Source organism: Natrix helvetica (genome assembly GCF_964273705.1).
Source record: "Natrix helvetica genome assembly, chromosome: 5".
Lineage (NCBI taxonomy): Eukaryota > Metazoa > Chordata > Lepidosauria > Squamata > Natricidae > Natrix > Natrix helvetica.
The window spans coordinates 12,923,607-12,950,196 of record NC_138551.1 but is presented as its reverse complement, the minus strand read 5'-3'; the positions used below and the strand labels follow the sequence as shown (position 1 = coordinate 12,950,196).

At 44.7% G+C, this 26,590-nt stretch overlaps 1 protein-coding gene across 5 annotated transcripts in view; it reads left to right on the top strand.

Moving 5' to 3' along the window:
* Positions 1-26,590, top strand: part of USP13 (ubiquitin specific peptidase 13) — a 120,449-nt gene that overhangs the window by 53,188 nt on the left and 40,671 nt on the right. For all 5 annotated transcript variants that reach the window (XM_081954213.1, XM_081954214.1, XM_081954215.1 and 2 more), the window contains 6 exons: positions 4,819-4,940; positions 9,157-9,299; positions 10,785-10,969; positions 15,990-16,084; positions 24,069-24,256; positions 24,793-24,864. In XM_081954213.1, coding sequence (XP_081810339.1) covers positions 4,819-4,940; positions 9,157-9,299; positions 10,785-10,969; positions 15,990-16,084; positions 24,069-24,256; positions 24,793-24,864 — 805 coding nt within the window. The remainder of the gene's footprint in view (positions 1-4,818; positions 4,941-9,156; positions 9,300-10,784; positions 10,970-15,989; positions 16,085-24,068; positions 24,257-24,792; positions 24,865-26,590) is intronic.

Here is a 26,590-nt window from a genome sequence, read left to right as displayed (position 1 = left end):
GCAAGTGGTTGTTAAGCAAGGACCAACTGTATTTTGTTTTGAGTTCTCAAAAAGTGATGGTGATGACCAATGCCTAGAGAATTCATAAGTATCATTTTAAATAAAACTCATGAACATGTTTTCTATTCTCTGTGAAATTCCTCCTACCAATAGGGATTATGTAGAGCATCCTCCACAAATTTGGTAATTTCAAGATGTGTTGTAACCACATTTCCTATTTTCCCTGCCAATATAGCTATTGCCTGGCTAGGGATTATGGGGATTATGGTATTTAGAAAACTGAAGGATCCTGTATTGGTTTGGGGATACTGCCATATAAACCTTGAGTTTTTATTAATTGCTGCTCCAATTGCAGGCTTCTTTGTATCTTTAAATATAGCTGCAGGATGGTTTCTGCTGCAATCTATTTTTTTTATAAAGTTCGTCTTCATGTTTCTGCATAATGCAAGCAGGGTCGATGGGTGGCAAAACAAAATGACTGAAATAGCTATTTTGATTTTTTTTTTTTTATTATCACATTTCCTTCAGGAGGCCAAAGCAGCGTGCGGAGCACTGCCTGTTTCAGTTTCTCCTTATAGCAACAAATTCGTGAGACAGATTGGGTTGAAAGAAAGTAAATGACCCAAAGCCACTTTTAGTCAGCTTCTATTACTACAGGGAGTCCTCGACTTATGCCCGCAATGGAGCCCAACATTTCTGTTGCTGAGACAGTTGTTAAGTGAATTTTGTCCGATTTTCTGACCTTGTCACAGCAGTTTTGTGAATCACTGCAGCTGTTTGTAACACCGTTGCAAAGTGAATCTGGATTCCCAAATTGACTTTGCTTGTTAGTAGGTCGCAAACGGGCGTCGCATTATAATTACTGTCATAAATATGAGTCAATTGCCAATTTTATCCGAATTGTGATCACAAAATGGTGAGGAATCTGCAATAGCCATAGATGTGGAAAACAATCATCATTTTTTTTCATTGCCATTGTAATTTTGAATAGTCACTAAATGAACCGTTGTAAGTTGAGTTACCTGTATTGGTGGACTTGGATTGGCATCTTCCCAGTCTTAGTGTACAAGTAGTCCTCGACCTACGACCAGTTGCTTAGCAGCCATTCAAAGTTACAACAGACCTCCCCAGGGGTACTTTCAATCGGATTTGAAATTCCGATGGTCCCACCACCCTCAGCCGTGTGACTGTACTTTGCCCACTTGGCAATCGGGCTGCCTTTTCGGCCTTTTGCAGCATCCTGCAGTCACATGACTGCATTTTATGCAGAAAATCGGGCATTTTTAGATCTGTTTTTGGCAAAACCCTGCCAATTGATTCACACTGAATGGCCTCAGTGTTTCGCTTAACGTCAAATAAAAAGGTTGTAAAATCCGATTGTCAAAACGACTGCCCCAAGTTAGGATCTTGATGGGAGTCTCCATTATGGTCGTAACTCGAGGACTGCCTGTAGTGCAATATCATAACCAGCGCCCTTCACTAATTCTCATTGTAATCTGGTCTTGAGAGCCAAGTTCCATAGAGTAGGGCAGGGATGGGGAACTGTGGCCCTTTTATGGTCTGTGGACTTCAACTCCCAGAATTCTTGAGCCAGTAATATTGGCTGAGGAATTCTGGGAGTTGAAGTCCGTGTCACTGCGTTAATTGGTTTGCTAGCCGAGCTGAACTGAGAATAATTACTGCGCAGGTCATAGGCCCTTATCAGCAAGTGATGTATTGCGCCTGCTCATCACACATTCCAGAGACTTCTTTCCTTTTGATTTTTTTTTTTAGTCTGCTAAGAAGGTGGACGAGAATTGCTTTTGCCAAAATGTAACAATTAGATTTGTTCATTTTCTTATTTCTTATTTTCATATTAAAGTTTGTTTTCATTAGAACATGTTCTCGGGTTTTTTTATTTTTGTTTTTCTTGAAGATATGCTGTTTGGAAAAGCCGTCGATTCCAGACCTCATTAGTTCAGGGTGAAATATTTCCCCTGACAGTCCGAAGGTCATAAGGGGGCTGTGGTTCCCCATCTGTGAATTAGGGAAAGCAATAAGTGGAGGCCTCAACTGAACTGACATTTTCCAACCATGAAGCTTTGGGGTTACTTTGAATCACTTGCTTTTTCTCCGTCTCACCTAACATACAAGGCTGTGATACTGATAAGATGGAGAGTGACATGTTCATTATCTGGACATTCTTGGAAATAAACCAAAGATATGTCTGTAATAACTAGTCCACTCTGTATAATAAGCTGATATTTTCTGAAGTGACTCTTCCCCTTGCCCCCTTGCTGAATATTTTTTTTCCTCAATGGTTAAAACCCATGATAAGTTGCCTGGTGTTTTTCCAACTTGCTGGAGATCATTTTTGTTGGGATTTCTTCATTTGTATTTTAAAATATGGAGCACAATATTGCTTGGAAGCTTGGAAGCTTTCATAAAAAGGACTTGTTAACTGGAGGTGTTCGATACACTAACACAGAAAGCATCCCATCGATCCCTTCCAAACCCTTGTTTTTTAGTTTGTTGTAATTATTGTCATTTTAATCTCTGTGTCTGTGTGTGTGTATATACCCTGTTTCCCTGAAAATAAGACCTCCCCGGATAATAAGCCCAATCGGGCTTTTGAGTGCATGCTCTAAAATAAGCCCTACCCCAAAATATTGCAACACAGCAGCAGTACACACACACACACACACACACACAATCTGTTTCTCTCTCTCTCTCTCTCTCTCTCTCTCTCTCTCTCTCTCTCTCTCTCTCTTTCTCTGTATTTGCTCACCATCTGTTTTGACTTGATTTGAGATGGGTAATAGATAAATAAATAAAAATAATGGATTTGAAGCTTTCATATATAGAAACCAGAAATAATAAGAAATGAATTGTTGCTTTCATGGGTGAATGGCTTTCATGGGTGAATTTTGTCTCACTTTTTCCATCCCTCAATAGGCTAGGTAGGGCTTTCAGGTTTCAGAGCTCTAGATGGAACAAAATGTACATGCAGCTCTCGGGGCCCTCTTCAACATAAATGTCATTTTAGATACTGAGCCTTCCACTTGCCATGACGATTATTTTCACACTGCTTTTAATTATCCAGCAGCTGGCCTTACTTTCCCTTCCTTCCCTGGCCAGTCAATTTCTTTTACCCACCTAATGATAGCAGACATCAAAACATTTGCCCATCCTCGTTCTTCCTTTCCCCCCGTGTGACGGTAGCTTTTTGTGCCAGCTGAACAGCAGAACTGGTCCTTCTCTTCTGGATAGAGATGAAACTGGAGACAGAACTCAAAGGTGCTTCTTCTAAACAGCAACTGGATTTTCTTGGGTTTTTTTCTTTGAAAACATTTTGCTTCTCATCTAAGAAGCTTCTTCAAGAAGTTTCTTTGAAAATGTTTTGTTTCCCATCGAAGAAGCATCTTCAGAAGAAGGTTTTTTTGTATGAGAAGCAAAACATTTTCAATGAAAAACCCCCCAAGAAAGTCAAGTTTCCATTTGGAAAAAGCACCTTTGGATCAAGCCTGGATGGTTATGAATCACCACAGACACTGGATGTAGAAGTCTCTGCTAACAGGAAACTGTTCTGGAAAAAGCATTGTGGAATTTTCTTTTCTTCTGGAAAAAGAGCTAAATTAATAGGCATAATTTATAACGTCTACCTCCTGGCATACACATTCTTACTGGTTTTTAGAGGGATAGTGTTTTAAATTTAACCTGATATTTTAAACTTTTGTATTGATTTATTTATTAGCTGTACAGTTTGGCATATTTTATCCTCCTCTTATACATGTATTTATGTAGTTATTTCTATGTTTTAATCTGTTGTATTTTAATACGGACTGTACACCGCCCCGAGTCCCTTTCGGGAGAGGGGGCGGTATATAAACGCTAATAAATAATAATAATAATAATAATAATAATAATAATAATAATAATAATAATAATAATAATAATAAATGACAATAATCTCAGATAGGTATATGCAGTGGTGGGTTTCCATGGTTTTTACTACCGGTTACCTCCTGTGCTTGCATTTGCATACAGCCGGGTGGGCAGAGCCTCCTGCCGTCACTACTACCAGTTTGCCCAATCAAGGTCGAACCGGGAGCAACCCACTCTGGGTATATGCCTTATTGTTGTTGAGTAACAGTGAGGAACAACAGGTTGATGTTAAAGGTAAAGGTTCCTTTCGACATATGTGCTAGTTGTTCCCGACTCTAGGGGGTGGTGCTCATCTCCGTTTCAAAGCTGAAGAGCCAGCGCTGTTTGAAGACGTCTCCGTGGTCATGTGGCCGGCATGACTAAATGCCGAAGGCACACGGAACGCTGTTACCTTCCCACCAAAGGTGGTTCTTCTTTTTGTGCTTGCATTTTTACATGCTTTCGAACTGCTAGGTTGGCAGAAGCTGGGACAAGTAACGGGAGCTCACTCCGTTACGCGGTGCTATGGATTTGAACCGCTGAACTGCCGACCTTTCTGATCGACAAGCTCAGCATCTTAACCACTGAGCCACTGTGTTAGTTAATTAGTCAGTTATGTTGTTAGTTAACACTGTATTAGTTAGTTATTTTTGTTAGGCCAGAACTAAACACAGGTAAAGCTAGGATGAGATACTTAGAAGGATCTGGGCATGGGATGTTCGCTGTAGATGACTTGGGTATGTTTCCAGATTTCACATCTGTGCCCATAAATGAGTATTTCAGCTGTAATCAGAACACGTCATTAGCAATTCTTTGTAGGACTAAAGACACATTTCTGTGAGCACCCTTAATCTAGTTAATGCATTGTTTTTTTCTCTCTCCAATAATGTTCTGTCTTTTTCTCTCTTTTGACAGATCTTGAATCTAACAGTGATTTAAATAATGATGATTATGAATATGAGGATGAAGCTAAACTTGTCATATTTCCAGACCACTACGAAATTCCTTTACCCAATATAGAAGAACTGCCAGCACTGGTGAGTGAATGAGAGAATGGGATAGCCAGAGAGAGAGAGAGAGAGAGAGAGAGGGAGGGAGGGAGGGAGGGAGGGAGGGAGGGAGAGAGAGAGAGAGAGAGAGAGAGAGACAGACAGAGAGAGAGAGAGACAGACAGAGAGACAGAGACAGAGAGACAGACAGAGAGAGAGAGACAGAGTAGAGAGAGAAAAGGAGCTGACATTGGCTTTATGGATTTAAGGAAATCAATTGTCTTGTTCAACGTACAGGAAAACTTGTATAGACTTGTTACTGCCAACACAAATTATTATACTTGCCAAAGGTATGGTATATAATGTCATGCAAAGATGGTCAACTACAAGATTCTGGGATCTTTAAAAAAAAATCTATCTTCATAACATTTTATTAATACAAACCAATATGGATGAAAAACTTATTATCAATGAAAGTAATTTAAAGCAAAATATATTAAAGATTGTGATGGGCTCTGTGTTGGAGGCAGAGATGGGGCCAGAGCTGTATGCCAGTTATCAGCTGCCTTGAGAGTCAGACATCAGTGAGGCAGATGAACAGCTGGAGCCTATTCCCAGTGTGTGCATGAGCAGAGTTCCCAGATGAAGGGAACAGTGAAAGAACAGGGGTCGACTTGGGAGTAAGGCCACAGGTGGACGCTGAATGGCCCCTCCCAGAGAAAATAAAAGAGGAGCAAAAGGGGAGTGGAGTTTGCAGGAGACAATTAGTTCGCTTAATTGATTTGGGACTCTCTGAGACTCCTTGCCAAGTTTTGCAGATATCGGCCTGTCAGCTCTCCAAACCAGAGAAGGTCTGTGACTGTAAATCCTCCCTCAAAAGACTTTGCTGGATGTGATGAGCAGAATTCACAGTAAATTAATAAAAGGTTTTTTTGTTGGGACAAGGAGTTTGCTTCAGGCTCCTGGGAAGCCTCGATCAGAACAGGCACTGAAAAAAATGACATGACTTTTTTCCATACTTATAACTGTAGCAACATCTCCATGTTCACGTGGACTTGGCAACTGATTCATATTTATGATGGTTGTTACTAACTTAACAACCGCAGTGATTCACTTAACAACTGTGGCAAGAAAGTTCATAAAATGGGTCAAAGCTCACTTAACAACTGTCTCTCTTAGCAACAGAAATGATGGGCTCAATTGTGGTCATAAGTGAAGAACCACCTGTACTCTACAACATTAGAGCAGGGGTCACCAACCTTTCAGACATCAGGGACCACTAGGCTCATAATTCTAAATCCCGTGGACCACTAATATGAATTAGTGACAGGATGGGGTCCTTCAGACACTTAGCTTGGCTGCCAGTTAATGGAGAGAAGTGCCCGGGGTCAACCCTAGGTTTGCTGTCTGTTGCAGCTAGGAATCTCAAATATGGCCAAGAATGAATGTTTGTCTTGTAGCCAGCCCGGGTGCTAGATCGATCCCCTGCAAACTCTGTCTTTCAAGGAGTCCAGCCTGTTAGGAATGTAAGCTAACTGTTGGGTCAGCAATATATAAACCATGATGGTAGTACTGTAGCTTTAAGTACTGCTGTAATGTGATTGGTTGCTGTTACCTCAAGCAGCCATAAGAGGGAGCCAGAATGACTGTTAGATCTCTGTTTGTTAGATGCTGATCGGTGGATGTATCCTGAGTTACTGTGTTTTTGCTACTGTTAGCGACTTTGTGTGCTGAACTGAGTATATGATACTGGACTGTGTTCGAAGGATCACTCCTTAACCGAGAACATTGATAACTAACTGACTGAACCGTGTATGACTTGGACTGTTTGATGAACTCTGAATACCTCTATTTTCCACATAAGTAAAATACTATTACTTTTACTATTCAGTGTCCCTGTATGCTGGTTTGTGCGTGTTCTTCCGTACCACTCTCATTACGCTTCTCTGCACGCTCGCTCTCCTAGTGGGGAGCTTGCTTACCTAACACTGCCAAAATGTTGCGCACTGCTCACTAGAGCGCCTGGACTCCTAGGGAGGGAAGGAAGGACTGGAGCTAGCAAACAGCAGCCAAGCTAAGTGCCTGAAAGACCCCATCCTGTCAGTGAGCGGGAGAAATTGCTTCGGTGGGCTATATCTGGCCCAGGGACCATAGTTTGAAGATCCCTGATTTAGTGCAATATAAAAAATGCAGGAATGCAAAGATTTTTCTGCAGACCATCAAAAGTTTTTTGCGGATCACCAGTTGGTGACTGCTGATCTAATCCACACAGAAAAAGGTGCTCCTACAGCAGGGGTGTCCAAACTTGAGAACTTTAAGACTTGTGGACTTCAACTCCCAGAATTCCCCAGCCAGCATAGCTGGCTGGGGAATTCTGGGAGTTGAAGTCCACAAGTCTTAAAGTTCCCAAGTTTGGACACCCCTGTCCTACAGATACTTGGGTACCAAGTTTGCATTTATGTTGATATCTCTAAGAATTCCTAGTTAATCTAAAAGGTCAGCAAAGCAAATGCTTATAGTTTAAGATGTGTAAAGAATATCTTTTAGACCGGAAGGATTTATTTTCCTGATTTCAGGTAAATTTTGTACAAAACCACCCATAGTTTCTATTCTGTTGCATGTCAGGTTTTGTTCATTTCAGCAGAGAAAGGCAGTGACATTTCTACTTGGGCAGATGTTTGAAAATCTTTGCACACTGACTGGGGAATTCTGGGAGTTGAGGTCCACACATGTCCAAGTTGCCAAGTTGAGAAACACTGCTCTAAAGTACACTATATTGCCAAAAGTATTCGCTCACCCATCCAAATTATCAGAATCAGGTGTTCCAATCACTTCCATGGCCACAGGTGTATAAAATCAAGTCCCTAGGCATGCAGACTGTTTTTACAAACATTGGTGAAAGAAGGGGTCGCTCTCAGGAGCTCAGTGAATTCCAGCGTGGAACTATGATAGGATGCCACCTGTGCAACAAATCCAGTCGTGAAATTTCCTTGCTCCTAAATATTCCACAGTCAATTGTCAGCTGTATTATAAGAACATGGAAGTGTTTGGGAACGACAGCAACTCAGCCATGAAGTGGTAGGCCACGTAAACTCATCCAACATCAGTATGTGACCTCACAAATGCGCTTCTGGAAGAATGGTCAAAAATTCCCATAAACACACTCCTGAACCTTGTGGACAGCCTTCCCAGAAGAGTTGAAGCTGTTATAGCTGCAAAGGGTGGACCAACTTCAACCCTATGGATTAGGAATGGGATGTCACTTACAGTAAGCTCATATGCGAGGAAAGGTAGGTGAGCAAATTCTTTTGGCAATATAGTGTAACTGGCTAACTGTGTGTATTGTGAATGACAGATTCACTGATGTCAATTCCTACCTCTCTTTTGAATTCCCTAGGTAACTTTAAGCCAGGGGTGTCCAAACTTTTTGCGAGGAAGGCCAGATTTGGTGAGGTGAAAATGTGTGGGGCCGATCATTCAGCCTGACATTCTTTGAACCCTTAACATTAAATGCGAATTAACTACCGTATTTTTCGGAGTATAAGACGCACCAAGATTTTGAAGAGGCAAATTAAAAAAAAAGTTTTTGCACTCTCCCACGAAAATGGGCACAAATAGCCTTTAAGAGGCTTCTAGAGTGCTCCTGGGGGCGGGGGGGGGGGGCAAAGTTGAGCAAAAAATGGCCCGTTTTTTGCTCATTTATGCCCTTCACAGCCCCCAGGAGCACTCTGAAAACCTCCTAAAGGCTATGCACAGCCATTTTGGTGAAGGGGGCAGAGTTTGGGGAGGCATAAAATGCTGTATTCAGTGTATAAGATGCACCCAGATTTTTAGCCTCTTTTTTGAGGGGAAAAAGATGCATCTTTATACTTCGAAAAATACAGTATTTTATGAAAGACTAAACAAATAACTCCAGTGGGGAGAAGAGGCTGCGGGCCGCTTGAAATTTGAAAAAGGGCCACATTTGGCCCCCGGGCCGCACTTTGGACATGCCTGCTTTAAGCAAATCAGTGTTTCTCAACCACAATTCCACTATTAATTTGCAGTTTCTGGATGCAGTTAGAGTAATTTATGTTGTACAACAACTGAAAGGATTACTGGGGTTATGTGAGGATAGCAATGGGTCCTCCAGAAGGCTACCTGGAATTTTTTACTATTGTTAGTGTTCTTGGTTACAAGCCAGCAAAAAGAAAAAAGGACAGGACAAACCAATTAATCATTCTGCCTTCATTTGATGTTCAGCTGAATCTTCCCTCCACTCCAGGTGACAATAGCTTGCGATGCAGTCCTGAGTTCGAAATCTCCCTACAGAAAGCAAGACCCAGACTCATGGGAAGAAGAGCTGCAAATCTCCAAACATGCCAACACTTTGGTGCAAATGGACAATGGGGTCAGGATTCCACCAAGGTGAGATTGTTGTGTTTTATACACAATGAAGTGAATTATGGAAGGAAGGAAGGAAAGAAAGAAAGAAGGGAAAGGAAAGAGACATAAAGGCAAAGGAAGGGGAAAGGAAAGGAAAGGAAGAAAGGAAAGAAGGAAAGGAAAGAAGGAGAAGAGAGGAGAGGAGAGAAAAGGAAAGGAGGAAAGGAGAAGAAAGTAGGAAAGGAGAGGAGAGGACAGGAAAGAAGGAAAGGAGAGGAATGAATGAAGGAAAGGAAAGAAAAGAAGGAAAGGAAGGAAGGAAAGAAAGAAAAAGAAAGAAGGGGAAGGAAAGAGACATGAAGGGAAAGGAAAGGAAAGGAAGAAAGGAAAGAAAGAAGGAGAGGAGAGGAAAGAAAAGGAGGAAAGGAGAAGAAAATAGGAAAGGAGAGGAAAGGAAAGAAGGAAAGGAGAGGAAAGGAAAGGAGAGGAAAAAAGGAAAGGATAGGAAAGGAAAGAAGGAAAGGAGAGGATAGGAAACGAAAGGAGAGGAGAGGAAAAAGGAAAGAAGGAAAGGAGAGGATAGGAAACGAAAGGAGAGGAGAGGAAAAAGGATAGAAGGAAAGGAAAGGAGAGGAAAGGAAAGGAAAATTTATCTTTTTCTATTTAAGTAAAGAAATATCTCTGAAATGATGAGACACAGCGGGCCACAGATCCTCTAGCAGGAATGAAAAAGAAGCTGTTCTGGTGATATTCTAAAGGGCTCCTGGCATAGAAAGACAATGCCCAGCTATCTGTTCAGAACTTTCTGAATGGATGATGGGATTGGGAGAGGAACAATAACTCTTTTATGATTTTCTTTCTATACTTTGGGACTCCAATCCTTGATGGCTGAGGGGCAACATATACTTCTGTTTCCTTGAGTAAATAAATAAATCTGTGTTTAGTATAAAAGAAGTAATCCTAAATCAACTCATTACAGCTAGTCCTTGACTTATGTCTTGTAACATATATAAGTAACTTCTGTTAGAGAACTACAGTTTTGAAAGATCGGTGGGATGGATTCCTTAAAATCATCGAAAAATGAAGCGATCTTTTGCTAATCCAGGGGTCGGCAACCTTAAACACTCAAAGAGCACTCAAACCTTTTCTGTTTCCCACAGAAAAGAAAACACCGGGAGCAATAAAACCCTTCCAGTGCCTAACTATTTCCTGAGCGGCTACAAAACTAGTATATGTAGTTGAATTAAACTTTCTGTTTTCTTCTGAAACTTTTCTTTTCTTGGATTTAACCATGGTTGGCCTACCGGGGGTTGAAAAGCTCAATAAATCATGTGCCAACGGGTGTCGCACATTGGCCGTTTTGACACATATTTTGAGCAACAGGGAGCTGCAGTAGAGGGATGAAAGAGCCACAATGCATCTCCAGAGCCCTGGGTTGCTGTCTCCTGTGCTAATCCAATCCCTGGTAGCTCTAAAGCTGGAGTCAGCTTCATGCTGTCTGTTTGACTCTGGCAATTTGTTTTGCAGTGGCTGGAAGTGCTCCAAGTGTGACTTGCGGGAGAATCTTTGGCTAAACCTCACTGATGGATCAATACTTTGCGGCAAATGGTTCTTTGATGGCAGTGGAGGAAACGGACATGCGCTCGAACATTACAAGGAGATGGGTTATCCCTTAGCAGTGAAGCTTGGAACGATCACTCCTGATGGTGCAGGTGAGTGAAAGTGTTGTGGCCCGTCAGCAGCCAGAGGAGTTGGCGGCAGGCTTGAGAAAGTTGGAGAAGAACATGGGCCAGTCCTGGAGTCTGGGGAAGGCTCTGATGAATGGTCTGCGTCGGAGGCAGAGATGGGGCCAGGGCTGCCGGACAGTTATCAGCTGCCTTCAGAGTCGGACATCAGTGGGGCAGCTGGAGCCTGTTCCCAGTGTGCGCATGCACAGAGTGGCCAGATGAAGGGAACAGCTAAAGAACAGAGGTTGACTTGGGAGTAAGGCCACAGGTGGATGATGAATGGCCCCTCCCAGAGGAAATAAAAGAGGAGCGAAAGGGGAGTGGAGTTTGCAGGAGACCATTAGTTCACTTAATTGGTTCGTGGCTCTCCGAGACTCCTTGCCACATTTTGCAGATATCGGCCTGGCAGCTCTCCAAGCCAGATGAGGTCTGTGACTGTAAATCCTCCCTTGAAAGATTTTGCTGGATGTGAATGAAATGGGTTAGATGAAATCCAGGACAACCATCCAACCTCAGTGGGACTTCAGCAGAGGCAAACAATTTGCAGTATAGTTATGTTAGGGTGTTTGGTTCTATGGTGTACTGCTGGGGATAATTCTTAGTCACTTCTCTCTAGCCAGCTATTGGTTACTCTTAAAAATATCCATGCAAGGTTCATTTAGAGGCACAATGACGCAGAAAAGTTGACTGGGTGTCAAGCTGCATCGTGACTTCACCGAAAAAGCATGAGGCCTCTCTGAACTTAGGTTTATAGAAGGGAACAATAACTCGCAGTGAGAAACAGAGGCTTTCTTAAATTGGAATCCCAGCAAAAGGCATCATTCTAGGTGGACACAGGGAGGGAGAATGCTGGGCTTGATAAATGCTTGGCAGAAGAATAAGAAGAAGGTTCCCCTCCCCCCTCCCCTCCCCGCAATGCCAAGCAATGTATTTTATGAAAAGTGGGGTGGGGAGGGGAGGGGAAGGGAAGGGAATGAAATGGAAAGTAGAATAGAAAGTAGAGTGGAATGGAATAGAATACAGTAGAATAGAATACAGTAGAATAGAATAGAATAGAATAGAATAGAATAGAATAGAACAGAACAGAACAGAATATAGAATAGAATATAGAATAGAATAGAATAGAATATTCTTTATTGTCCAAGTGTGATTGGACACACAAGGAATTTGTCTCCGGTGCATAAGTACCAATACAAGCAGCAAGTCATTATCATCATAAGATACATTCATCAGAAATCATAAGATACAGCACTTACTGGTAGTCATAGGATATGAAATAAGCAATCCACATAAATCATACTAGGAAACTAAATAAAACAATATAAATTGTAGATATATACTCTTATACTGTAGTCAGAAGAGGATAAGGAAATAGGTAATGGGAAAGGGGAGAAGGACAATAGTAATACAGCCCTATAGGCAGTTTGACAGTGGTATGGGAATTGCGGTAGTTGTTTAGCAGAGTGATGGTATTGGGGAGGGGGGGAACTGTCTTTGGATCTAGTTGTTTTGGCATGCATTGCTCTGTAGCATCATCTTGAGAGAAGAAGTTGAAACATCCTTATGTCCAGGATATCAGGGGTCTGTAGACATTTTCACAGTCCTCTTTCACAATACACGATGGCAGTGTTCTGACCGAGGCTTCCCGAGAGCCTGAAGCAAACTCCTTGTCCCGACAAAAAACCCTTTTATTAATTTACTGTGAATTCTTCTCATTCACACACAGCAAAGTCTTTCTAGGGAGGATTTACAGTCACAGACCTTATCTGGCTTGGAGAGCTGACAGGCCGATATCTGCAAAACTTGGCAAGGAGTCTCAGAAAGTCCCAAACAAATTAAGCGAACTGTCTTCTGCAAACTCCACTCCCCTTTCGCTCCTCTTTTATTTCCTCTGGGAGGGGCCATTCATTGTCCATCTGTGGCCTTACTCCCAAGTCACCCCCGTTCTTTAGCTGTTCCCTTCATCTGGGAACTCTGCGCATGTGCACACTGGGAACAGACTCCAGTTGTTTGGTTACCTCTCTGCTGTCTGACTCCGAAGGCAGCCGATAACTGTCAGACAGCCCTGGCCCCATCTCTGTCTCCAACACAGAGCCCATCACAATCTTTAAGATATTTTGCTTTAAATTACTTTCACTGCCTCTGACACAGAGCCTCATCAGAGCCTTCCCCAGATTCCAGGACTGGCCCACGTTCCTCCCCAACCTCTCCACTGTTCGAATCTGCTGCCAGCTCTGCTGTCCGCTGGCAGGCTACAACAGACAGTGATGTTATCCTTTCAATCATGTCTGACTTTTGGTGATTCTATGGGCCAGGCCTCTCTACATCTTCTGATCTTGCATTATTTCTATGAGTTTTTCTATGCTCTGGCTGGTATCAGCTTTGATGGTGTTCAGTCACCCTATTTTTGACAGCCTTCTACCAATGACTCTTCCAAACATAATTGCTTTCTTCAGCGCATGACCATGGGCAAAGTAAGTGAGATGCAGTCCTGTGATTTTGCCTTCTAGTGACATGTCTGGTGTTATGTGCTCCATGGAGTACTTGCTTCTTACTCACCTTTGCTTTCCAAGAAATACGAAGGAGACTTTTCTTCCAGCACGACAGCTCAAACGAGTAAATATAGACATAGAAAGATTCAAATACATAGAGGAGTTCAAATTTGAAATGCTATCGCTGATCAAATGTTTTTATGTTCTGCTATTTAGCTTGAGGGGATTTTAGCAACGAAGCAAAAACATTTAAAAAGTCACAGGAGATGTAAAACAATCTACTCCATTCTTCCTTTGATTGATTTGCTGAGATCTGCTGATTACAACATTATGGTTGTTGCCGGAAAAATATCCTAATGAGAATCATGAACTATTTGTCATTGAGAGTATAGTCATGATGAGCAGATGAGGACATATTTGTTATTGCTGTATTTGATCTTCCTGTCAATATTCCCAGTTGTAGTTGAGTCTTTATCCCTGCAGCAAGAACATTTTCTGTTTGATCATTTGCAAGTATTAAGAGCCAAAGAGAGAGAGAGAAAAATCCACACCAGCCAGCTTCTATAACTTGCTCTGAAAGAAAAAACAGATGTGGACGTAAAGCAACAGGTGTCAGTTTAATTTAAGGTGGCATAAAAGGATTAAATGAATGTAAAGAAGGGCCATGAAGAGCTCTTGTCCTTTAGTTAGCTTGGCTGAAGTTAGACACAGTGGCTAGAATAATTCTTTGCCAGTCGTGTACTTCCACATGGGTTCAATTTCAATAACTCATTGTCTCTGGCTTGAATGAATAAATAAACGAATGAAACGTGATTCAGAGGTGGTATTCAGCAGGTTCTGACCAGTTCTGGAGAACCGGTAGCGGAAATTTTGAGTAATTCAGAGAACCAGTAAATACTCTGACTGACCGACCCTGCCCCCAACTATTCTCTGCCTTTCGAGTCCCAGCTGATTGGGAGGGAATGGGGATTTTGCAGTATCCTTCATGCCACGCCCACCAAGCCATGCCCACCAAACCAAGCCACGCCCATAGTAGCTGTAGTAAAAAAAAAATGAATCCACCACTGGTGTGATTATTTATCTAATTAGATTTATATCCCTCCCCCTTTCCTCTTGGAACTCAATATAATATACAGGTAGTCCTGGACTTACAACCATTCATTTGGTAACAAAAAGTGACTTATGACCATTTGCACACTTACAATTGTTGCAGCATCCCCATGGTCACATGATCAAAACTCAGACACAGGGCAACTGATTTATATTTATGATGGCTGCAGTGCCTTGGGGTATGGGATCACCTTCTGTGACCTTCTGACAAGCAAAGACAATGGGGAAGCCAGGCTCACTTAACAACTGTTTTGCTAATTTAACTGCTGCTGTAGTGATTCGCTTAACAACGGTCTTTCTTAGCAATAGGGGACATTTTGGGCTCAATGTGAGCGTCCATAAGTTGAGGACTACCTGTATAAATTCCCCTGATTTCTTCCCAAATGTCAAATCTCTTTGCTTAAATCAGGGGGGGGGCTTTAAAAATTTCAGCAAGGGGTTTTCTGCCCGGTTGCTGGGTGGGCGTGGCAATGATGGGCGTGACCTAGTCAGCTTCCTGCACCACAGTGGGGGGGGGGTATTTTCGCCTTCCCCAGGCTCCAGAGGATTTCCTCGAGCCTCCGGGAGAGCGAAAACCGCTTTCCCCCAGGCTCTGGAGGCCCTCCGGAGGTTGAAAACTGGCCCCTTTCCAGTTTTCCGGAACTTCCAGAAGGCCCATTTTCCCCCATCACTGAACCTCCGCGTGGGCCCTGCTCTTACCTCGCATCCAAAACGGGATGTGTGGATACTCCTGGGAGGGGAAAAGCAAGGTGGGAGGGGTGGGGTAAGGTGGGTGGGGCCTGCCAGAGGTGGGATTTGGAGATTCTCCGAACCGGGGATAACGTGAGCTATGGATTTTCCCGAACCGGGTGAACCTCTAGCAACCCACCTGTGGGTTAAGTTGAGTTGAGTATAGCCAATGGTCCAGAGTTACCCCGTGAGCTTTGATGAAGAAATGTGTGCTTGACCCTGAATTGGCCAGGTCCTTATCCTGTAGCTTAACCACTATTGCACACTGCTTATAGCAATAGCACTTAGATTTATGTACCGCTTCACAGTGCTTTACAGCCCTCTCTAAGCAGTTTACAGAGTCCGCCTATTGCCCTCAACACTCTGGATCCTCATTTTACCCACCTCGGAAGGATGAAAGGCTGAGTCAATCTTGAGATTCAAACTGCCAAGCAGGGAATCAGCAAAAGTCACCTGCAGTACTCCACTCTAACCACCGCGCCACCTTGGCTCATTATGATTTGTTGAAAGTTGACTTGGAATCTTGTTGCTTCTCCTTCCATAGTAAATGGAAAATTTCTATTAGAATTTTTTTTGTTACCTGCATATCTGTACCTCCTTGATATGTGGAGCGCGGAGTGTCAAATGCATAGGTTACATTTGGTGAATTATCCCTTTTGTTCCTACTTTTGCAGATGTTTATTCCTTTGAGGAAGAGGAGGCTATTTTGGATCCTCATATCGCCAAACACTTAGCTCATTTTGGAATTGACATGCTCCAAATGCATGTGGTAAGTGACTCGCCTTTTATGAAGATGCTGTCCTAAGCACTCAGTTATCATGACACACAAATGTGATAAATACCTTAGGGAAACAAAATGTCAGTAGTAAATAACAACGGTACTTAGACTTATTTACCACTTCACAGTGCTTTACAGCTCTCTCTAAGCGGTTTACAGAGTCAGTATGTTGCCCCCAACAAGCTGGGTCCTCATTTTACCCACCTTGGAAGGATGGAAGGCTGAGTCAACTTTGAGTTGGCCAGAATCGAACTCCTGGCATCGGGCAGAATTAGCCTGCAACTACTGCATTCTAACCACTGTGCCACCATGGCTTCTTTTGCTTCCTTTTTTCTACATTTTTTTAATTTTCAGTTTATGCTCTTCGAATGAAATATATCTGATAACATTTTAAAAAGGAAAAGAAATGCTATTCATCTAAATAAGAAAAAACAGAGTATGATCTGTCTACTGAACATCGATGGATTTTTATATCAAGACCCTTGCTTGAACTTATCCAGTGTATATGAAGTGACAGAATTCCTTCTGTAACAGCTAAATTAGATGATCTCACACTCAGGAACTGTAACACTCATAGAATGAAGGGGGTCAAAAACCTCCTTTCCAACCCTATTGTTCCCTATGTTCTACAGCAGGAGTCTCCAACCTTGGCAACTTTATGACTTTTGGACTTCAACTCCCAGAATTCCTTCCATGCTGGCTGAGGAATTCTGGGAGTTGAAGTCCACAAGTCATTAAATTGCCAAGGTTGGAGACCCCTGTTCTAAAGAATGTTTCTAATCTATAATTCAGAACATACTTGGTTGTTGTTGTTAGTTGCAAAGTCATGTCCGGCCCATTTCAACCCCATGGACAACATTCCTCCAGGCCTTCCTGTCCTCTACCATCCTCTGGAGTCCATTTAAGCTCATGTCTACTGCTTCAGTGACTCCATCCAGCCACCTCGTGTGTCATCCCCTTCTTCTTTGGCCCTCAATCTTTCCCAGCATTAGGCTCTTCTCCAGTGAGTCCTTCCTTCTCATTAGGTGGCCAAAGTCTTTGAGTTTCATTTTCAGGATGTGGCCTTCTAAAGAGCAGTCATGTTTGATCTCCTCTAGGACTGACCGGTTTGATTGCCTTGCAGTCCAAGGGACTCCCAGGAGTCTTCTCCAGCACCAGAGTTCAAAGGCATCAATTCTTTGGCGCTCAGCCTTTCTTATGGTCCAACCTTCACAGCCATCCATTGCAACTGGGAAAACCATAGCCATGACTGTAAGCACTTTTGTTGGCAGGGTGATGTCTCTGCTTTTTAGTATGCTGTCTAGATTTACCCTAGCTTTCCTCCCCAGGAGCAAGCGTCTTTCAATTTCTTGGCTGCAGTCTCCATCTGCGGTGATCTTGGAGCCCAGGAAAGTAAAATCTGTCACTACCTCCATTTCTTCCCCATCTATTTGCCAGGAATTGAGAGGGCCAGATGCCATGATCTTAGTTTTCTTAATGTTCAGTTTCAAGCCAACTTTTGCACTTATTATTATTATTATTATTATTATTATTATTATTATTATTATTATTATTATTATTATTATTATTATTAGCGTTTATATACTGCCCCCTCTCCCGAAAGGGACTCGGGGCGGTGTACAGTCCGTATCAAAATACAACAAATTAAAACATAGTAATAACTACATAAATACATGTATGAGAGGAGGATAAAATATGTCAAACTGTACAGCTAAATAAATAAATCGATACAAAAGTTTAAAATCCCAATGTCATATCAGGTTAAATTTAAAACACTATCCCTCTAAAAACCAGTAAGAATGTGTATGCCAGGAGGTAGACGTTATAAATTATGCCAGACCAGCCAGTCGGAACAGGTGTGTCTTCAGTTTCTGTCGGAAGGAGCGGAGGTCAGTAGTGGTTCTAATGTCGGGGGGGGAGGTCATTCCAGAGGGTTGGGCCCATCACAGAGAAGGCCCTACTCCTCGGTGTCGCCCGTTGGCATTGCCTCGTGGACGGCACCAGGAGAAGGCCCTTCCTGTGAGAGCGAATTGGCCGCAGGGATGTATGTGGGAGGATGCGATCCCGCAGGTAACTAGGCCCTATGCCATGGAGCGCTTTAAAGATGGTGATCAGAACCTTGAAACGCACCCGAAAGACTACAGGCAGCCAGTGCAGCTCGCGCAGGAGAGGTGTTACGTGGGAGTACCTAGTACTCCCCATGACTACCCGCGCGGCTGCGTTCTGGACTAGCTGCAGTCTTCGGGCGCGTCCCAAGGGAAGCCCCATGTAGAGAGCGTTACAGTAGTCCAGGCGAGACGTCACCAGTGCATGAGTGACTGTGCGTAGGGCATCACGGTCCAGAAGGGGGCGCAATTGGCGCACCAGGCGAACCTGGTGGAACGCCCCCCTTGCCACGGCTGCCACATGATCATCCATTGACAGCCGGGCATCTAGGAGGACGCCCAAATTGCGTGCCCGTTCCACAGGGGGCAATTGTTCGCCCCCTATGGCCAGTGATGGAATCAGCTGGCTGAACCGAGGTGCCGGTAGCCACAGCCACTCAGTCTTGGAGGGGTTGAGTTTGAGTCTGTTGTCCCCCATCCAGACCCCGACGGCTTCCAAACACCGGGACATCACTTCGACAGCCTCGTTGGGGTGGCTTGGGGTTGAGATGTACAACTGAGTATCATCAGCGTACAGATGGTACTCAACCCCAAAACCACGGATGATCTCACCCAGCGGCTTCACATATGCGTTGAACAAAAGGGGCGAGAGGACCGACCCCTGTGGCACCCCACAAGTGAGTGGCCTCAGAGTCGACCTCTGCCCCCCTGTCAACACACATTGCGTCCGGTCGGAGAGGTAGGAGCCAAACCACCGCAAAACGGTACCTCCGACTCCCATCCCCTCCAGCCGGCGCAATAGGACACCATGGTCGATGGTATCAAAAGCCGCCGAGAGGTCTAATAGGACCAGGATAGAGGAACAACCTCTATCTCTGGCCCTCCAGAGATCATCGACCAACGCGACCAAGGCTGTCTCCGTGCTGTGCCCGGGTCGGAAGCCGGACTGGCGTGGGTCTAGATAATCGGATTCGTCGAGGTGTCGTGGAAACTGCTGCACCACCACATTCTCAACAACCTTCGCTAAAAAGGGAAGGTTGGAGACTGGACGATAATTAGCTAGCTCCGTTGGGTCGAGTGAAGGCCTCTTAAGTAAGGGCCTCACCACCGCCTCCTTCAAGGCAGTTGGTAAGGAACCCTCGCTCAATGAGGCGTTCACCAGGCCCAGAAGCCAGCCTCGCGTCACCTCCCAGGATGCCAGTACCAACCAGGAGGGGCACGGGTCCATTGAACATGTGGTGGGTCGCAGCCGTCCACGCAACCCGTCTAAATCCTCGGGGGCAACAGAGTCAAACTCCTCCCAGAGTGGGCTCACAAGACTCACTGATGACGGCTCGTCCGGTCCACTCTGGGGGGGGGCATCCGCTCCGGATCTGAGCGACTTTGTCCTGCAGATATTCCCCAAACTCCTCTGCTCTTCCCTGCAAGGGTGCCTCCCGCGTCTCCTGCGACAGGAGAGAGCGGGTCACCCTAAACAGGGTGGCAGGGCGGTTATCCGCAGACGCAATGAGAGCGGCACAATGTCTACATTTGGCCGTTCTCAATGCCACAAGGTAGGTCCGTAAATAGGCTCTTACCTGTGTTCGGTCAGATTCGGAGCGTGAGGACCTCCACCTGCTCTCTAGACGTCTCCTATGGCGTTTCATCACCCTAAGCTCCTCGGTGTACCAGGGAGCCCGGGTGGGTCGCTGCCGTAGGAGAGGTTGCAGAAGCGCAACCCGGTCCAAGGCCCCCGCCGTCGCCCTATTCCAGGCGTCGACTAGGTCCTCCGACCGAGCACGGGTCAGGGCTACAGGTAAGGGCCCAAGCTCCGTCTGGAACCTATCCGGTTCCATCAAGTGCTTGGGGCGGTACCAGCTTGAACAAACTGGCTCCGCCTCCTTGCGGTGGAGGGTAGCGCCAGGGAAGTCCAGCCGGAGACATGAGTGATCTGACCATGACAGGGGCGTAATCTCTAAATCCCCTATTCCCAGATCACTCGTCCACTGCTCAGATACAAAGACAAGGTCCAGTGTGTGGCCGCCTTCGTGTGTGGGGCCCTGAATTAGTTGGGTCAGGCCTATGGCTGTCATGGAAGCCATGAACTCCCGAGCCACCTTGGACGCTGCTCCCGTCGACGGCAGGTTGAAATCCCCCATAACCAGAAGTTTGGGTATCTCAACCGCCGTCTCCGAGACCAGCTCGAGGAGCTCGGGCAGGGCCGCTGACGTATAGCGAGGAGCCAAGTATACAATCAGCAGACCCCACTGCCTCCCTGGGCCCCATTTCATACCCAGCGACTCACACCCGGGTATCTGAGGAACAGTGAACTCCCTCGGCTCTAGACAATCCCGTATAACTACCGCCACCCCACCACCCTTACCCAGGGCCCGAGGCTGATGGAATGCACGGAAACCCGGTGGGCACATTTCCACGAGGGGTAAACCACCCTCGTGACCCAACCAGGTCTCCGTTATCCCTGCAAGGTCCAGCTCCCCCTCCGAGATCAACTCGTCAATGAGGGGGGCCTTGTTGGTCACGGACCTTGCATTGCAGAGCATCAGCCTCAGGCCCTGGCTCTGTAGTTCCCGACCACCTAGGCTGCGGGGGTTGGTACAAACGACCGGGCGTAGCCAGCAGCCACGGTCTCCCAACCGACCTTGCGATCTTTTCTTGTCCTCGCATCCCCCCCTCCCCGCGACCGTTGTAATAAAACAACCCTCTGCTGGAATAACTAGTTCCCTCTCCCCCCTCACCCCGCTCACTTCCTTCGTAGACTCACCTGTTCGTCTGGCGCTGGCTTCCCTCCTGGCCTGGTTATTCCCCCTCCCCTTCCTAGAACCCCCTAAAAACACAATAAAACATTTTGATAAAAAGCCCCTCAGCTTCCTTTTCTTCCACCTCTCGGGGTTCACAAACCCGTCATCAAGGCTGGCCCTTGAAAGAACCAGGGGCCATACCTGCGAGAGAGGGGCTTCTCGCAGGTAGAGCAGGTCTAACCTCGAGTAAATTGTTGAATGCTAAAAGTCCCAGTAGGGTAAGGTGCTGATAAAACAAAGTTAATAGGTAATAGCCGGCAGGGCTAGGGTCTCAATGGAGGACCAAGAGTCTTAAAGTCTAGATGGTAAATAATGTCTAGATGGTAACTTCAGAGGAAGGGGGGGGGGAAATGGGAGGTATTCAAGTGTCGCAAATGGTGGAGAGAGGCAAAGATGGTAAATGGGAGAAAGATGGTTCAAATGGTCCCAGGTGAATATAAATTCCTTAATGGGTGGGTGGGGGCCTTCTTGGCCCGATTGTTTTAGGCTGGGCAGCTGCTCAGGCCTGTCCATAGCCCCAAGTGCCTGCTCAGGCTGCTCAAGCCTGTCCATAGCCCCAAGTCAAGATCTCCAGTGGCCTTAAGGCTCCAAGTCATCCCCAGCCATTATTTCCAGTGCCTCACCGATGTCTTTGGTGCCTCTCCGGCGCTCTCCGGCGCTCCGTTGTTCCTTCCTTGTTCCTCCCTGTGCCCCCGATGCTGGTAGTGACCCTCCGGTGCCTCCGGTGGCTCTCTGGGGGCTCTCCGGTGGTTCTCGTTCCTTCCCTTTTTGTTTTTCGGCTTTTCCGGCTTTTTTAAATTTGCCGGCGTCAGCGCCACCCGCGCAGCCGCACTGCGCCGTCGCCATGTTCACAGGCTTCTTCCCAGCCGATTCCCGCTTACGATCTTCCACTCCTTCCTGCCCTCCGATCTTCACCGACCACCCTGGAAGGCCAAAACTGGCCCAAACAAGCCAGGGTGGTCGGGCTATCAACTCTCAGCCCCCTCTGGTGTCATAGGGCCGGTTGCAATCCTTTACCCGGTCGGGCGCTCCATAGTTCACTCAGGAGCTCAGGAGGCGACCGCCATTGTTGGAAGCTCCTCCTCCGCTACTCTGCTTACCTTAATCACCTACATTGATGAAGAAGATACGCACTGAATATACTTTTCATCCATTAAATTTAAAACAACCAGCTAAAGTAAACTGTACTGTAGATGTAGAAATTTACTAGACTGTAATTTCTTTAATAGCTTTATGAGCTATAGACCTGAATTTCAAAACCATTTGTTCTTGAAAAAGATTTTATTTTCAAGACAAACCTAAAAACAAGAATCCAAATCTGAAGGAAATTTGAAACTCAAAGTTCAGAATCTTGTCTTAGCATCTACACTGATTCTCCGTAACAGTGATATTGGAAGTAGTTATATTCTCAGAGTTTTACTATATATTATAGGTGAATGTTTGCCGCAGTAGAGGAAGTCCTCAACGTACGACCACAATTGAGTCCAAAATTTATGTTGCTAATTGAGAAATATCTTAAGTGAGTTTTGCCCCATTTTGCGAGTTTTCTTGCCACATTTGTTAAGTGAATCACTGCAGTTGTTAAATTATCGTATTTTTCGGAGTATAAGACGCACCTTTTTCCCTCAAAAAAGAGGCTAAAAATCTGGGTGCGTCTTATACACTGAATACAGCATTTTTAGCCTCCTGAAACCCCGTCCCTTCACCAAAATGGCCATGCAGAGCCTCTAGGAAGCTTTCAGAGAGCTCCTGGGGGCTGGGGAGGGCAGAAATGAGTGAAAAACGGCCCGTTTTTTTGCTCAATTTTAACCCCCCCAACCCCCAGGAGCACTCTATAAACTTCCTAAAGGCTATCCATGCCCCCCCCTTTTTTAATGAAAATGGGCCCATTTTTGCAAATAACGGGCCGATTTTTGCTCGTTTTTGGCCTCCTCTCCCAGGAGCACTCTGCAAGCTCCTTAAAGGCTATTCATGCCCTTTTTGGGGGGAAAACCAGGGCCGTTTTTATGGAAAATGGGCCGTTTTGGGGAAGGAAACTTTTTATTTATTTATTTTCCTCTTCAAAACCTTGCTGCGTCTTATACTCCAGTGCCTCTTATACTCCGGTGAGTCTTATACTCCGAAAAATATGGTAGTAGCACGGTTGTTCAGGGAATCTGGTTTCCCCATGGACTTTGCTTGTCAAAAGGTTGCAAGAAGGGATCACATGCCCCGGGACACAACAACAGTCATAAATGTGGATCAGTTCTCAAGTAAATCATGTGACTGATGGAGATGCTGCGGCGGTCATAAGTCACTTTTTCCAGAGCTGTTGTAACTTTGAAGGGTCACTAACTGAAGTGTTGTAAATTGAGGACTCCCTGTACTTGAATGTTTTTGTGGATGTAAGGTAAAACTTTATGTACAAAGCTATAAAATGTATTTATTTATTTATACTAAACGAGTGAGATAATAACCCCAGTGAGCTGTGGTGGTGCAGTGGTTAGAGTGCAGTACTGCAGGCTACTTCTGCCGACTGCCGGCTGACTGCAATTTGGCAGTTCGAATCTCACCAGGCTCAAGGTTTTTACTCAGCCTTCCCTGAGGTCCCTAAAATGAGGACCCAGATTGTTGGGGGCAAATATGCTGACTCTGAAAACCGCTTAGAGAGGGCTGTAAAGCACTGTGAAGCGGTATATAAGTCTAAGGGCTATTGCTATTATAAAATGTATTGGCTGCCCATCTCACCACAGGGTAACTCTGGACCGCTTGCCATCTTAAAAAAAAATCAAAACTATACAAAGCCTAAAATACATAAATAAAATACGGTAAGATTGACTGAAAATGCAACTTAACTGTGGGATCCATGTATTGATTTCAATTACTTGGATAATTCAGCAGGTGGAGACATAGTCACATTATACAATATGTCTCAGCAATTGTAAAATGAGGTATTTTTATGCGGAGAGGTGTTTCTTTTTGGGGTGAATAGTTGTTCGTAGCTAAGCAAGTTGTGTGATTTTTCTTTTAAATGCCCTGGCTTTGTAAGTTGGTAAAAAGCTTTTTTTCTCCCCCTTTTCTTTTTGCTTTCAGACAGAGAATGGCCTGAGAGATAATGACATAAAACCCCGAGTCTCTGAATGGGAAGTCATCCAAGAATCGGGCATGAAGCTGAAACCAATGTATGGCCCTGGATATACCGGCATGAAAAACATGGGGAACAGCTGCTACATCAACAGTGTCTTGCAAGCCATTTTCAGTATTCCTGAATTTCAGAGGGCGTAAGTCATTTCTAGGGAGTTTCATAAAAACTCAGCTTTCACAGATCAGAAACAAGACGATTGATGATGGCACTGTTGGGGAAAGGCCACAGAGATGGTGTTTACAAGTAGTCCTCCACCATAATGGAGCCCAAACTTTTTCATTGCTAAGTGAGACAGTTGAGTTTTGCCCCGTTTGTCAATCTTTCTTGCTATAGTTGTTGAGTGAATCATGGCAGTGCTAAGTTAGTAACATGGTTGTTAAGTGAATTTGGCTTCCCCATTTCGGTAGAAATGTAGAATAATGAATGCAATCGAGTTTTCCTGCTGTTGTAGTCCAGGAGAGATGAATTGCAAGCAGGGAGGGCTTCATGTAACCTAAAGTCTGGTTTGTCCTGTGTCAAAGATTGTGCCCATCTGCAAAAGAAGGCAATCTTGTATGGATTACTGTGGGGTTCCCAAATGTCTGCCTTTCTCAAATAAAAGTGGTTAATATTTGTAATTTTTCAACATTTTCTCTTTTTCCCCTTTTGCCTTGCTGCTGTTCTTTATGTTAGGTATGTGGGAAACCTTCCAAGGATATTTGACTATTCTTCTTTGGACCCAACACAAGATTTCAATACTCAAATGTAAGTGGCTGATTACTTTTTAGCAGCGGTCCCCAACTTTTCTGGCTCTGTGGACCAGTGGTGGGGGGAGGGGGAGGGGGGGAAGAGAGAGAGGGGATGGTTTTGTGTGTGGGTGCCTCTTGCAGATTTGCAGCTTCGCATGCGTGCACGCTCGCCTGCCTCTTGCATGGCTCGGTCCCCAACGGGCCAGCCCGGTATCAGATTGCAGACTAGAAGGGTTGAGGACCCCTACTTTATAGGGTGTGAAAGAAAGTGTGAGGCCTGCAGTCATCTTTTCTTTTGGATCTTTGGCCTGCCACACTTTCTATTATTCTACTATTTATTTTCTATTGTGGGAAAATAAGAGGGGGGATTGTAAGGAGTCACAACAAAATTATTTCTAGAAACCCAAGGTCATTCTTTGTCTTTGCACCTCTGCACCTGACCAGAATTGGATGGGTGGAACTGCCAGCATGGCAGTGGAAGATTGGGCCATGTGATGGGTTTGTGGGTGTGTGGGGCAAGATCTTGAACTTTCAACTAGGTGGGGAAAACCAGGAAGCTTTCAGACCCAGGTTTCCCCAGATGTGCTAACATGGCTCTCTTAATAAATTGGAACTTTGAGCAATACTTTGCCTTGTACTCTGATTTATTTTTGGATGCTATTTGGAATGCTGACAGAAAGCTTATTTGGTGGAGAGTCGATGGAGATTCTCGGTCATCCAGGTCATGGTTGTTGGACTGCTGAATTTTGTCTTAGGAGGAGGACGAGACTCCTGCCCTAACATAGGAGAGCAAACCCAGTAGGTCAAGATTCAGCAGTCCATCTATATTTGAAAAACAAAGGCCACTCTTGAAGATGGCAAATCCACATTTTGGACAGAGGGGGCCGCTGGTTTGAAAGAGGGGCTCAACACAGCGGGGTGGGGGAGACGAGAGGAGGAGAAGGAAGAGGAGAAAGAAGAAGCAGGAAGTAGAGAGGGGAAAGGAGAGAAAGAAATGGACGAGCGGAGAGGAGTAGGACAAAGGGAAGGAGAGGGAAGTGGAGAAGAGGAGAGAGAAGAGGAAAAGGGAGGAGAAGGAAGGAGAGAGAGGAAAGGAGAGAGATAAATATATAGAATGCTATGGTGCAATTATGAAAATAATGTCTATAACTATGACATACAACATTATGTATTTAAGAGATTATGCAGTAAATGTAGGATTAAGAAAATATTGGTTATAATCAGGGTGTATAAAACTATACATACTCAAAAAGGACTAGATACAGCCAATGCACTGCCGCTACAAAACTGGAAATGTGATGAATTATAAAGAAAAATGTACAATAAATATATTTATTTTAAAAAAATGAAAGAGTGTCTCAAAGAGGCCATTTATGTTAAAATTGAATGGCCCTCTCTCCATAGAGGAGAAGGGATACAACAATACCTATCTTCTGTCTACAACACAGTCCTTCACAACCAAGAAAGTTCCACACCTATTTTCTCTCTGATTCAGGTGACTCTTGAGAGTATAGACTTTATACTCTCAAGGGACTTTAACCTGCCGTCAGTGGGAGAAGCTTCAGAGGGGGTTCGGGAGTTCATGGCTTCCATGACAGCCATGGACCTGACTCAAATGATTCAGGGCCCGACACACGAGGGAGGTCACACCTTGGACCTCGTTTTTGTCTCTCGCCAGTGGTTGAGTGATCTGGGAGGAGTGAATTTAACCATCACTCCTCTATCATGGTCAGATCACTCAC